Source organism: Muscardinus avellanarius, assembly GCF_963383645.1.
Source record: "Muscardinus avellanarius genome assembly, chromosome: X".
In the NCBI taxonomy this organism is placed as follows: domain Eukaryota; kingdom Metazoa; phylum Chordata; class Mammalia; order Rodentia; family Gliridae; genus Muscardinus; species Muscardinus avellanarius.
In genome coordinates, this window is record NC_137792.1 from 51,972,463 (window position 1) to 51,985,047 (window position 12,585).

At 57.9% G+C, this 12,585-nt stretch overlaps 2 protein-coding genes across 2 annotated transcripts; one reads left to right on the forward strand and one right to left on the reverse strand.

Annotated features, from left to right (window-relative positions):
• Positions 1–1,170: 1,170 nt before the first annotated feature.
• On the forward strand, positions 1,171–2,586 carry LOC308278909 (paraneoplastic antigen-like protein 6B; the record flags this gene model as incomplete). The annotated part of the gene is made up of 2 exons (XM_080718908.1): positions 1,171–2,250; positions 2,401–2,586. 2 exons carry the CDS (start codon positions 1,171–1,173, stop codon positions 2,584–2,586), a joined length of 1,266 nt encoding a protein of 421 aa, XP_080575034.1.
• A 7,617-nt stretch (positions 2,587–10,203) lies between these two features.
• Positions 10,204–11,619, reverse strand: LOC308278910 (paraneoplastic antigen-like protein 6B; the record flags this gene model as incomplete). Its single annotated transcript, XM_080718909.1, has 2 exons — positions 10,204–10,389; positions 10,540–11,619. The coding sequence occupies 2 exons, from the start codon at positions 11,617–11,619 to the stop codon at positions 10,204–10,206; spliced, it is 1,266 nt and encodes a 421-aa protein (XP_080575035.1).
• Between the last annotated feature and the right edge of the window lie 966 nt (positions 11,620–12,585).

Sequence of the window (12,585 nt, forward strand, 5' to 3'; positions counted from 1 at the left end):
CAGGGCATCATCACCCTGCACCTCGTGCTCCTCGCGGGGACCAGCGACCCGCCAGTGCTGTGGCGCGTGGGTGCGCATGGGGAGCAGGAGAGCCAGGCACAGGAGGCCCCGAACCCCTGCTCGCTGCTGCCCCTGGCAACAAGGCAGCGCTGGCAACCCCACCTCGGGCCTCATTCTGGTTGACACCCGGGGCGCACACCCCTCTTCATTTCCCGGGGGCGGGCGTCCCCAGGACGTGTCCCTGTGGAGCCGGGGACGGACAAAGCGGGGTCTGGGATGGGAGGCGGGGTGGAGAGGGCCACGGAGGTAGCGGGGACGCGGGGCACCCACGCCCAGACCCCCAGGCCCCCAGGGGGCCCACCTGTGCCAGGGCAAGAGCTGGGGAAGGCGGGACGAGGAGGGTGACGTCACCCGAGGTCCCCGGGTGCCCCCGGCGGCGGCGACAGCCCGACCGCGTGATAGATGCACGCCAATGGCCCGGCGGTCTCCGGGGCGACGCGGAGGGTCCGCGCTCCACCGCTCCACCGCCACCGCGCCCCCGCCCCGCGTCCGCACTGCAGAGAGCGCTGGCGAGCAGGCGCCGGCGCGCTGGCCCACGTGCCGCACCCGCCGAGACAGCCACAGCCAGACGCGGAGCGAGGGAGCCCGAGCGAGCGAGCGAGCGAGCGAGGGGCGCGGGACCCTGCTGCCGCCCTGCTCAGCGACCCTGATCCCTGGCCGCGCGCGCCCGGGCCACTCGGGACCCCCGCCCACAAGAAGGTACGAGACCCCGGCAGGGGGCGCTGGGCCCCTGGGCGCCCGGACGCCCTCTGCCCACCGGGGCCCTGACTGGGGCGGCCCGCGGGGGCGGGGGCGGGGGCGTGGCGGCGGAGTCCGGAGGGAGGCTGGGACTCGCGGAGTGGGGTCCGGCGGGGCGGGCGCAGGGTGGGGCGGGGGTCGGGGCCCGGCGGGGGAGGCGTCTCCGGGGGAAGAGGGGTGGCTGGGGTGGGAGTGGGGGACATTAACCTCGCTCTCGCCCCGTTCGCATTCGCAGGCCCTGGAGACCTGGGTAGTGCTCCCCAAGTCCTAGGTTTCCTCCCCAGTTCCCCTGCCCCCAGCGCCAGCCCGTTCTACTCCGGGAACCCTTCCCTGCCTCTTGTGTCAGCCCCGCGCGGGCCGAAATCGCGAGCGATGGCGGTGACGATGCTGCAGGACTGGTGCAGGTGGATGGGCGTCAATGCTCGCAGGGGCCTGCTCATCCTGGGCATCCCTGAGGACTGCGACGAGGCCGAGTTCCACGAGTCCCTGGAGGCTGCCCTGTGGCCGATGGGCAACTTCACCGTGCTGGGCAAAGTGTTTCGAGAGGAGGATAATGCCACCGCGGCCCTGGTTGAGCTCGACCGGGAAGTCAACTATGCTCTGGTCCCCAGGGAAATCCCGGGCACCGGGGGGCCCTGGAACGTGGTCTTTGTGCCCCGCTGCTCTGGCGAGGAGTTTCTGGGTCGCGTGTTCCGCTTCCTGGAGCAACAGGGGCAGACGGTGGAAGGTGTGGCGGGGGCCCTCGGTCTGGGGCTGCGCAGGGTGTGCTGGCTCCGATCTGTCAGTCAGGCGATCCAGCCCTGGGTGGAGACCGTGAGGTACCAGCGCCTGGGCCTGTTTTCCGGGAGGGAACAGCCAGCCCCCGGGGAGGAGTCCTTTGAGGCCTGGCTAGACCACGCCACTGACATGTTGCAGGTGTGGCAGGGGGTCTCAGAAAGGGAGAGGAGGAGGAGGCTCATTGAAGGCTTGCGAGGGACCGCCCTGCAGCTGGTGCACGGGTTTCTGGCGGACAACCCCGCCAGGACCGCGCAGGACTGCCTGGCCGCCCTGATCCAGGTGTTTGGAGACAATGAGTCCCAGGCCACTATCCGGGTGAAGTATCTGAGCGCTCAGCAGCAGTCGGGCGAGCGCCTCTCGGCCTTCGTGTTGAGGCTGGAAGTCCTGCTGCAGAAAGCCATCGAGAAGGGGGCCCTGGCCAGGGCCTCTGCCGACCATGTGCGCCTGAGGCAGGTGCTCACCAGAGCCGAACTGACTGAGCCTCTGGAAGAAGCGCTGAGGAAGCTGAGAATGGTCGGGAGGTCTCCAACTTTCCTGGAGATGCTGGGGCTCCTCCGCGAGTATGAGGCATGGGAGGCCAGTCTAGGTGGGGGTGCGAGAGCCCCCGCAGAAGAAGGGGCCCATGCCCGGGCTGATGCCAGAGCCAATGCTAAGGCAGAGAATGAGGAAGAGGAGGTGGAGCAGCAGGAGGAGGCTGAGGTGGTGGTGGAGGAGGTGGAAGAGGAGGACGAGGAGGAAGGGGAAGGCCTCGGCCATGCCCATGCCCCTGCAGACCTAGGCCAGGCAGGACCCATTGAGCCCCCCGGGCACCCTGCCCCAGCCCAGATGGGCAGCGCTGCTGACACCAGCCTAGTATGGCCCAGCCGTGGCCCAGGGGGCCCCGCCCAAGCAGAAGAGCAGGAGGCCCTAGAGCCGGCCATGGAAGGGCCCAAGGACATCCAGGAGGAGTCCGGGAATGAAGAGGATGGAACCGGGGAGGCGAGCGACCCCGAGTCCTCCCTGGGCAAATAGGCTCCAAAGATCCAGGGGCCTCTGAGCCCGGGAGGCAGGGGGAGGGGCACGGCCCAGGGAAGTGCTCGCCCAGCCCCAACCAAGCCCCCGGCTCCCCCAACTCCCCAAGGGGCCCCGGCCACCACCACCAGCCCTTCCCAGTGACCCAGGATGACCACGTTTGTCACCAAATGGGGTGGGGAGGGCCACCCTTCTTAATGGCAGTACCAGCCCTGGCTCCAAACCCTGCCATCCAGGGCGGCCAGCGTGGCAGCACCCCGGAGCGGCAGCAGCCACAGCCTAGATGAGGTCCCCTGAAGCCCTCTGCCACCCGCCCTGGCCTGGAAGACCCTAGTGGAGAGCGGCCATCTCTGCGGTGCCAGCTGCCTGGCTTCCCCAACGGGGCTTCCCCTCCTCTCCACTCACCCTTCCCAGGGCCCCCTTGGTGGTCCACCTCAAGCGAAATAGCTTCTGTGTAACAACGTGAGATGTGTGTGTGTGTGTGTGTGTGTGTGTGTGTGTGTGTGAACCCCAGGAGGCTGGAAGCCCTGGTCCACTCGACCAGCCCCCTCCAGGCCCGGGCACGTGCCGTGAGCTTTCTTCCGTGCCAGCCAGGGCCCTGCTCCATCCTGTCCAGTGTCGTGAGCCCGACCTCCGCTTTCTAGGTGTAGATCTAGGCCAGCTGCCTACCTGCTGCTCTTTCTCCATTCTCCTGGCAGAGGTGTGTGTGTGTGTGTCTGTCTGTGTGTGTGTGTGTGTGTGTGTGTGTGTGTGTTTTCTTAGCTGAGCAGCTCCCCTCTGGAGACCCACCAGGAGCCCAGTCCCGGGAGAGGCTGGAAGGATGGATTACAATGCTGAGGGTGTGGTTGGCACTCACCCCCCCACACACACATGACTGTGACCCTGACCCTGATGTGACTTCACCTGGTGCGGCAAGAACTGGACCAGGGGTGGAGAGGAAAGGCTGGGACTGTGCTCTGATGTTCCACCCCCGTTGTTACTTGTGACTCAGTTTCCTCAGCTTCGTGGGGAGTGTTCACTGCTGTGCTTTCCAGTGCCCTGTGACTGTCCCGTGTGGCCATAGGCCAACGGCCACCCTGCAGCGGGTCAGCCCGGGAGGGTCTCTTTGAAGTGAGTGGGCATGGCCAGAAGCCATCGCCCTGAGCAGGAGCAGATCTGGGGCCCTCAGGAAGGGAGAAGGGGGCAGGAGGGCCCCAGCCTGGGGGACAGAGGGATGAGGCACCTTTTCAGGAGCCCTAGGAGGGGGGGTGGAGCGGGACCTGTGGCCTCTAGTGGCCGGCCCTGAGGAGGAGTCCCTTTCTGTGCTGTCATCCCCTTCTCTTGGATGGTTTCAGTAAACGTGTCTCTTCAATAAAGTTCTCGATGTTGTTCCGGCCGAGTCTCGCCTCTGCTGGGTCCGGGATGGGGTGGGGCGCAGGGCACAGTGGCGGCCGGGGTACCACTGGAGCATGGAAGGGACAGGGTCCACGAGGGGCTGTTGGCTCCTCTGGGCTGACTGGCGCCAGGTGAGAGGATGCTGTTGGGTGTGGGAGGACAGAGGGCAGCTGCTGGTCCCAAGGCCCCAGTGTCCCTGGCGTGGCAGCGGGGTGCTCAGGGTATCCAGGAGGGTCAGAGAGGGCGCACGTGCACTCCTGGACCACCAAAGAGGTCAGCAGGGGGCCCCTGAAGAGCCCAGGCATGAGGTCAGATGCTCCTGCCAGGAGCTGAGTGCCCGCCTAGGAAGGAAGCGGGTCGTGTTTGCCCACCCGCCCCGGTCAGCCTACCCCTGCCAGCAGACAGGTGGCCAGCCCGGGCCATGCCACTGAGGTACCTTTACTCCTGGCTCTGGGAGGGGGTTGGCCATGGCACAGGGGCTGGGCCAGGCAGGGGCTCCACAGGCTCATGCCTGAGCTCTGGGATCTGGAGGAAGGCAAGGGAGAGCTGTCCCGCTCCCTTGAAATCTTTCTTGTCCTGTTAGAAGGGAGTCACCCCTGGGTCCTTGGAGAAGGTCTAATTTCTGGGTCAATACAAGAAGGGTCAACTTCTTGTATTGATGTTTTTGCCACATGAGAGAAAGAGCTCTAATTTCATTCAGAAGAAATGCCAGACAGTCCATGTCTTCTTATTGCTCCTGTAGTAATGCTTACCAGTATGCCCTGAAGTTCTGAGATTCTCACTGTGCCAATTTAAGGGTTTCCATTTGTAGCCTGCAATATTGCCCTCAAGTCATTCTGTCGCCCTGTCCTTAAAAGTCCTGAAACCTAGTACTAACTTCATGCCTTATACATGAAAAGTCTTTTCAGGCATTTGTTCCCACAATTGGGTGGTTTTATCTATATTGTAGATTGGCTCTTAACAGTAAATTTCCCCCACAATGTGTTTATTTAAAGTTTCAGAGGACTTAGCTACCTACATACCAGCTCTTGAGACTCAAAATTTGCTTTCATATTATGTAATAAATAATGATTTTATAACTGTTTAAACTGTACAGTGGTTGTAGTAAGTTTAACATCATAGATTGGTCCAGTCTAATTTTCAACATAACAGTGGAGTTTTTGCTTAGGCAAAGATGATCATATTGGCAAAAAATATGCTTTTGTGTCTGTTCTTTAATTCCAGTCATTAAAAGTTTCTCCATATCAGATATAGGTACTTCTTGAACTGTTGTTAGTATTGTTGGCTTCATTGAAGGATTCGATGTTTCACATTGACTTCAATAGTTTCCACAACTTTGTTCTTGTCCTTGCAGATGGAGGACAAAGTGGTGGAAAGAGATATCATTCACTAGAGAATAATAATCATCATTGATGTTCAATAGCTATGGTTTTTAGCCACTTTATTTATATTTCTAGGACAATCACCACATAGCTCCTTTCTGGTAATATAGAAGAATATTGTGTAATCCTAAGGGCTACAGTGAACAAATCAACCTGAGATTAAATCAAACACAAGAGAAAATTATGCAATCCACAGACAAAGTAAGCATGAAATATATGAAGCTCCAATGCCTTTGATGAATATAGATGCAATTTTTTTAAAAAAAAATACTAGCAGTTCACACTCAAAGCCACATCAAGAAAGAAGATTATGTGTCATGACCAAGTTGAATTCATCCAGGGATGCAAGGTTGGTTCAATATATGCAAGTCAATAAATGTAATTCATCACATAAATAGAACTGAAGATTAAAAAAACCCATATTATTATCTCAAGACATGTAGAAAAAGCATTTGACAAAATCCAACACCCATTCATGTTATCAAAACTGAAGAAATTACAGATAGACAAAACTTAACATCACAAAGATACATGACAAACCCAAAGCCAACATCATACTGAATGAGGAAAAACTTAAAGTATTCCCTCTAAAATAAGGAACAAGACAAGGATGATCACTATCAGCACTCTAAAAACAGTTCTTGAAATCTTAGAGCAATTAGGCAAGAGAAGGAAATTAAAGTGATACAAATAGGAAAAGAAGTAGAATTATCTGTTTGCAGTTGATATGATCCTCTACTTAAGAATAACTCAACCAGAAACTTTGATACACAAATACAGAAAAGTAGCTGGGTATGGAATCAACTAACAAAAATAAATTGCCTTAGCTCAGCCTTGTGGCACATACCTGTAATCCCAGTACTTGGGAGGCTGAGATAGGAAGATTGCAGGTTCAAGTCTGGCCTCACATTTTAGCAAGACTTTGTTCCAAAATTCAAAAGATAAAATAGGGCTGGAGTGTAACTCAGAGGGAGAATGCCCCTGAGTTCCATCCCTAGTTCTCCCCCAAAAGTCAATAGCCTTTTACACACAGCCACAAATCCATTGAAAAAGAAATTGAGAAAAAATAATCCCATTCACAATAGTCAAAAATGAATAAAATAGGATATTTAGAAAAGGTATAACCAAGGAGGTAAAAGATCTCAACCTTGAAAATTATAGAATACTGAAGAAAGAAACTGAAAAAAGCTTAGAAAATGGTAAATCTTTGTATATTCTTGGATAGTCAGAATAAATATTGTCAAAACAGCCATACTACCAAAAATGATCTACAGATTCAGTGCAATCCCTATCAAAATATCAATGTCATTCTTCACAAGCTAGATAAAAGAATGTTCCTAGAATTCATATAGAAGAACTAAGGACCCAGATTAGCCAAATAAATCCTGAGCAATAAGACCCATGCTGGAGCTGGATATCATAAGAGCTGATTTCAAATTATACTACAGAGCTATAGTAAAAAACAAAAAAAACCCCCAAAAAACAGCATAGTACTGGCATTAAAAACACTTCGACCAATGAAATAGAATAGAAATATACAGAAGCAAATCCTCACACTTATGGCCAGTTGGTTTTTACAACAGTACTAAAAACATATGCTGGAGAAAAGAAAGCCTTTTCAACAAATGATGCTGGAAAAATTTATATCCATATGTAGAAGAATGAAATTAGAGCTCTTTCTCTCATGTGGCACAAACATCAATACAAGAAGGGTCAAAGACCCAGAAATTAGACCAGAAGCTATGCAATTACTAAAATAAAACATAAAATGAATACTTTGTTTAAACCCTCAGTAAAAAAAGGACACTGGCAGCCCGTCCAGCTTGTAATTCCCTGGTGGCACACGCTTGTAATTCCCCTGCTTGGGAGGCAGAGACAGGAGGATCGGGCTAGTTCGGAGCCAGCCTCGCTGGCTTAAGAGACCCTGTTTCCAAATAAAAAAGTATAAAAAATAGGGCTGGGAGTGTAGCCCGGAGGTAGAAGGGCTTCCAGGAACCCCAGTACCACCAAAAAACAAAAACAAAAAAAAGGGACACTGGCTGAAGGAGAGGCAGAAGCTGTCTTTTCTCAGGTGTCTCCTATCTCTAATAATAATTTTGACTCTGAGTGGTTCATGCAAGAGATTTCCCATCTCATCACAGTACTATCTGCAGCTCCTGTCCCAAACAAATATATTTACCTTGGACTTATAATGGAATGCCTACAATATCGGTAGGTGATATAAAAATTATATGGGACCACCATTCTATAGGTTGTCAGTCATTGACTGAAATATCCTTATTTGATCCATGAATGTGACTTTAACATTTGTACTAACTTGGTGTTTCTTTGTGTTGAATGAGAAGAATTCAGGTTAAATTCTCCATGGTTCTCAATATGATAAGTGATTTTTCGTTGAAACCTGGATCCTTTCTATATTTTATGAAATTCTGTGCTTATTTAAATCTTGTCTCTTTCCATGCCTCCTCTGACATTGCTCCAGTATATAAAACATGGCAGTCCGTTATTACTGCCACATATAAAAATCAATTAGATATTCTCCTTGGCCTTAATACATGACAAAGAAGTGACTCCTTGTGATGACTAGGCAGGTTGAGAGGATGAGGTAAATTCCAGTTTTCTATTAAATGTATGTTGCTACCATGCTAGGTGAATGAGACAGGCAACTTTGTACCTTGCAACAGCAGATGGTATAAAATGTCTATGAAAAGGAAATCAATAACAGCTAATGAAGATTAATATTGATGTGATGTTGTATTTGCCTAAAAAGGAAACTTAGTCACGCCTGATCTGTAAACCCTGAAGAAATTAAAGGCGGAAGGGTACACTCTTTAAGCACACAGGAAGACCAAAACACACAGAGCCCAAACCTTCTCCAAAGACCCAGGGGTGACTCCCTTCTAACAGGACAAGAAAGATTTCAAGGGAGCGGGACAGCTCTCCCTTGCCTTCCTCCAGATCCCAGAGCTCAGGCATGAGCCTGTGGAGCCCCTGCCTGGCCCAGCCCCTGTGCCATGGCCAACCCCCTCCCAGAGCCAGGAGTAAAGGTACCTCAGTGGCATGGCCCGGGCTGGCCACCTGTCTGCTGGCAGGGGTAGGCTGACCGGGGCGGGTGGGCAAACACGACCCGCTTCCTTCCTAGGCGGGCACTCAGCTCCTGGCAGGAGCATCTGACCTCATGCCTGGGCTCTTCAGGGGCCCCCTGCTGACCTCTTTGGTGGTCCAGGAGTGCACGTGCGCCCTCTCTGACCCTCCTGGATACCCTGAGCACCCCGCTGCCACGCCAGGGACACTGGGGCCTTGGGACCAGCAGCTGCCCTCTGTCCTCCCACACCCAACAGCATCCTCTCACCTGGCGCCAGTCAGCCCAGAGGAGCCAACAGCCCCTCGTGGACCCTGTCCCTTCCATGCTCCAGTGGTACCCCGGCCGCCACTGTGCCCTGCGCCCCACCCCATCCCGGACCCAGCAGAGGCGAGACTCGGCCGGAACAACATCGAGAACTTTATTGAAGAGACACGTTTACTGAAACCATCCAAGAGAAGGGGATGACAGCACAGAAAGGGACTCCTCCTCAGGGCCGGCCACTAGAGGCCACAGGTCCCGCTCCACCCCCCCTCCTAGGGCTCCTGAAAAGGTGCCTCATCCCTCTGTCCCCCAGGCTGGGGCCCTCCTGCCCCCTTCTCCCTTCCTGAGGGCCCCAGATCTGCTCCTGCTCAGGGCGATGGCTTCTGGCCATGCCCACTCACTTCAAAGAGACCCTCCCGGGCTGACCCGCTGCAGGGTGGCCGTTGGCCTATGGCCACACGGGACAGTCACAGGGCACTGGAAAGCACAGCAGTGAACACTCCCCACGAAGCTGAGGAAACTGAGTCACAAGTAACAACGGGGGTGGAACATCAGAGCACAGTCCCAGCCTTTCCTCTCCACCCCTGGTCCAGTTCTTGCCGCACCAGGTGAAGTCACATCAGGGTCAGGGTCACAGTCATGTGTGTGTGGGGGGGTGAGTGCCAACCACACCCTCAGCATTGTAATCCATCCTTCCAGCCTCTCCCGGGACTGGGCTCCTGGTGGGTCTCCAGAGGGGAGCTGCTCAGCTAAGAAAACACACACACACACACACACACACACACACACAGACAGACACACACACACACACCTCTGCCAGGAGAATGGAGAAAGAGCAGCAGGTAGGCAGCTGGCCTAGATCTACACCTAGAAAGCGGAGGTCGGGCTCACGACACTGGACAGGATGGAGCAGGGCCCTGGCTGGCACGGAAGAAAGCTCACGGCACGTGCCCGGGCCTGGAGGGGGCTGGTCGAGTGGACCAGGGCTTCCAGCCTCCTGGGGTTCACACACACACACACACACACACACACACACACACACACACATCTCACGTTGTTACACAGAAGCTATTTCGCTTGAGGTGGACCACCAAGGGGGCCCTGGGAAGGGTGAGTGGAGAGGAGGGGAAGCCCCGTTGGGGAAGCCAGGCAGCTGGCACCGCAGAGATGGCCGCTCTCCACTAGGGTCTTCCAGGCCAGGGCGGGTGGCAGAGGGCTTCAGGGGACCTCATCTAGGCTGTGGCTGCTGCCGCTCCGGGGTGCTGCCACGCTGGCCGCCCTGGATGGCAGGGTTTGGAGCCAGGGCTGGTACTGCCATTAAGAAGGGTGGCCCTCCCCACCCCATTTGGTGACAAACGTGGTCATCCTGGGTCACTGGGAAGGGCTGGTGGTGGTGGCCGGGGCCCCTTGGGGAGTTGGGGGAGCCGGGGGCTTGGTTGGGGCTGGGCGAGCACTTCCCTGGGCCGTGCCCCTCCCCCTGCCTCCCGGGCTCAGAGGCCCCTGGATCTTTGGAGCCTATTTGCCCAGGGAGGACTCGGGGTCGCTCGCCTCCCCGGTTCCATCCTCTTCATTCCCGGACTCCTCCTGGATGTCCTTGGGCCCTTCCATGGCCGGCTCTAGGGCCTCCTGCTCTTCTGCTTGGGCGGGGCCCCCTGGGCCACGGCTGGGCCATACTAGGCTGGTGTCAGCAGCGCTGCCCATCTGGGCTGGGGCAGGGTGCCCGGGGGGCTCAATGGGTCCTGCCTGGCCTAGGTCTGCAGGGGCATGGGCATGGCCGAGGCCTTCCCCTTCCTCCTCGTCCTCCTCTTCCACCTCCTCCACCACCACCTCAGCCTCCTCCTGCTGCTCCACCTCCTCTTCCTCATTCTCTGCCTTAGCATTGGCTCTGGCATCAGCCCGGGCATGGGCCCCTTCTTCTGCGGGGGCTCTCGCACCCCCACCTAGACTGGCCTCCCATGCCTCATACTCGCGGAGGAGCCCCAGCATCTCCAGGAAAGTTGGAGACCTCCCGACCATTCTCAGCTTCCTCAGCGCTTCTTCCAGAGGCTCAGTCAGTTCGGCTCTGGTGAGCACCTGCCTCAGGCGCACATGGTCGGCAGAGGCCCTGGCCAGGGCCCCCTTCTCGATGGCTTTCTGCAGCAGGACTTCCAGCCTCAACACGAAGGCCGAGAGGCGCTCGCCCGACTGCTGCTGAGCGCTCAGATACTTCACCCGGATAGTGGCCTGGGACTCATTGTCTCCAAACACCTGGATCAGGGCGGCCAGGCAGTCCTGCGCGGTCCTGGCGGGGTTGTCCGCCAGAAACCCGTGCACCAGCTGCAGGGCGGTCCCTCGCAAGCCTTCAATGAGCCTCCTCCTCCTCTCCCTTTCTGAGACCCCCTGCCACACCTGCAACATGTCAGTGGCGTGGTCTAGCCAGGCCTCAAAGGACTCCTCCCCGGGGGCTGGCTGTTCCCTCCCGGAAAACAGGCCCAGGCGCTGGTACCTCACGGTCTCCACCCAGGGCTGGATCGCCTGACTGACAGATCGGAGCCAGCACACCCTGCGCAGCCCCAGACCGAGGGCCCCCGCCACACCTTCCACCGTCTGCCCCTGTTGCTCCAGGAAGCGGAACACGCGACCCAGAAACTCCTCGCCAGAGCAGCGGGGCACAAAGACCACGTTCCAGGGCCCCCCGGTGCCCGGGATTTCCCTGGGGACCAGAGCATAGTTGACTTCCCGGTCGAGCTCAACCAGGGCCGCGGTGGCATTATCCTCCTCTCGAAACACTTTGCCCAGCACGGTGAAGTTGCCCATCGGCCACAGGGCAGCCTCCAGGGACTCGTGGAACTCGGCCTCGTCGCAGTCCTCAGGGATGCCCAGGATGAGCAGGCCCCTGCGAGCATTGACGCCCATCCACCTGCACCAGTCCTGCAGCATCGTCACCGCCATCGCTCGCGATTTCGGCCCGCGCGGGGCTGACACAAGAGGCAGGGAAGGGTTCCCGGAGTAGAACGGGCTGGCGCTGGGGGCAGGGGAACTGGGGAGGAAACCTAGGACTTGGGGAGCACTACCCAGGTCTCCAGGGCCTGCGAATGCGAACGGGGCGAGAGCGAGGTTAATGTCCCCCACTCCCACCCCAGCCACCCCTCTTCCCCCGGAGACGCCTCCCCCGCCGGGCCCCGACCCCCGCCCCACCCTGCGCCCGCCCCGCCGGACCCCACTCCGCGAGTCCCAGCCTCCCTCCGGACTCCGCCGCCACGCCCCCGCCCCCGCCCCCGCGGGCCGCCCCAGTCAGGGCCCCGGTGGGCAGAGGGCGTCCGGGCGCCCAGGGGCCCAGCGCCCCCTGCCGGGGTCTCGTACCTTCTTGTGGGCGGGGGTCCCGAGTGGCCCGGGCGCGCGCGGCCAGGGATCAGGGTCGCTGAGCAGGGCGGCAGCAGGGTCCCGCGCCCCTCGCTCGCTCGCTCGCTCGCTCGGGCTCCCTCGCTCCGCGTCTGGCTGTGGCTGTCTCGGCGGGTGCGGCACGTGGGCCAGCGCGCCGGCGCCTGCTCGCCAGCGCTCTCTGCAGTGCGGACGCGGGGCGGGGGCGCGGTGGCGGTGGAGCGGTGGAGCGCGGACCCTCCGCGTCGCCCCGGAGACCGCCGGGCCATTGGCGTGCATCTATCACGCGGTCGGGCTGTCGCCGCCGCCGGGGGCACCCGGGGACCTCGGGTGACGTCACCCTCCTCGTCCCGCCTTCCCCAGCTCTTGCCCTGGCACAGGTGGGCCCCCTGGGGGCCTGGGGGTCTGGGCGTGGGTGCCCCGCGTCCCCGCTACCTCCGTGGCCCTCTCCACCCCGCCTCCCATCCCAGACCCCGCTTTGTCCGTCCCCGGCTCCACAGGGACACGTCCTGGGGACGCCCGCCCCCGGGAAATGAA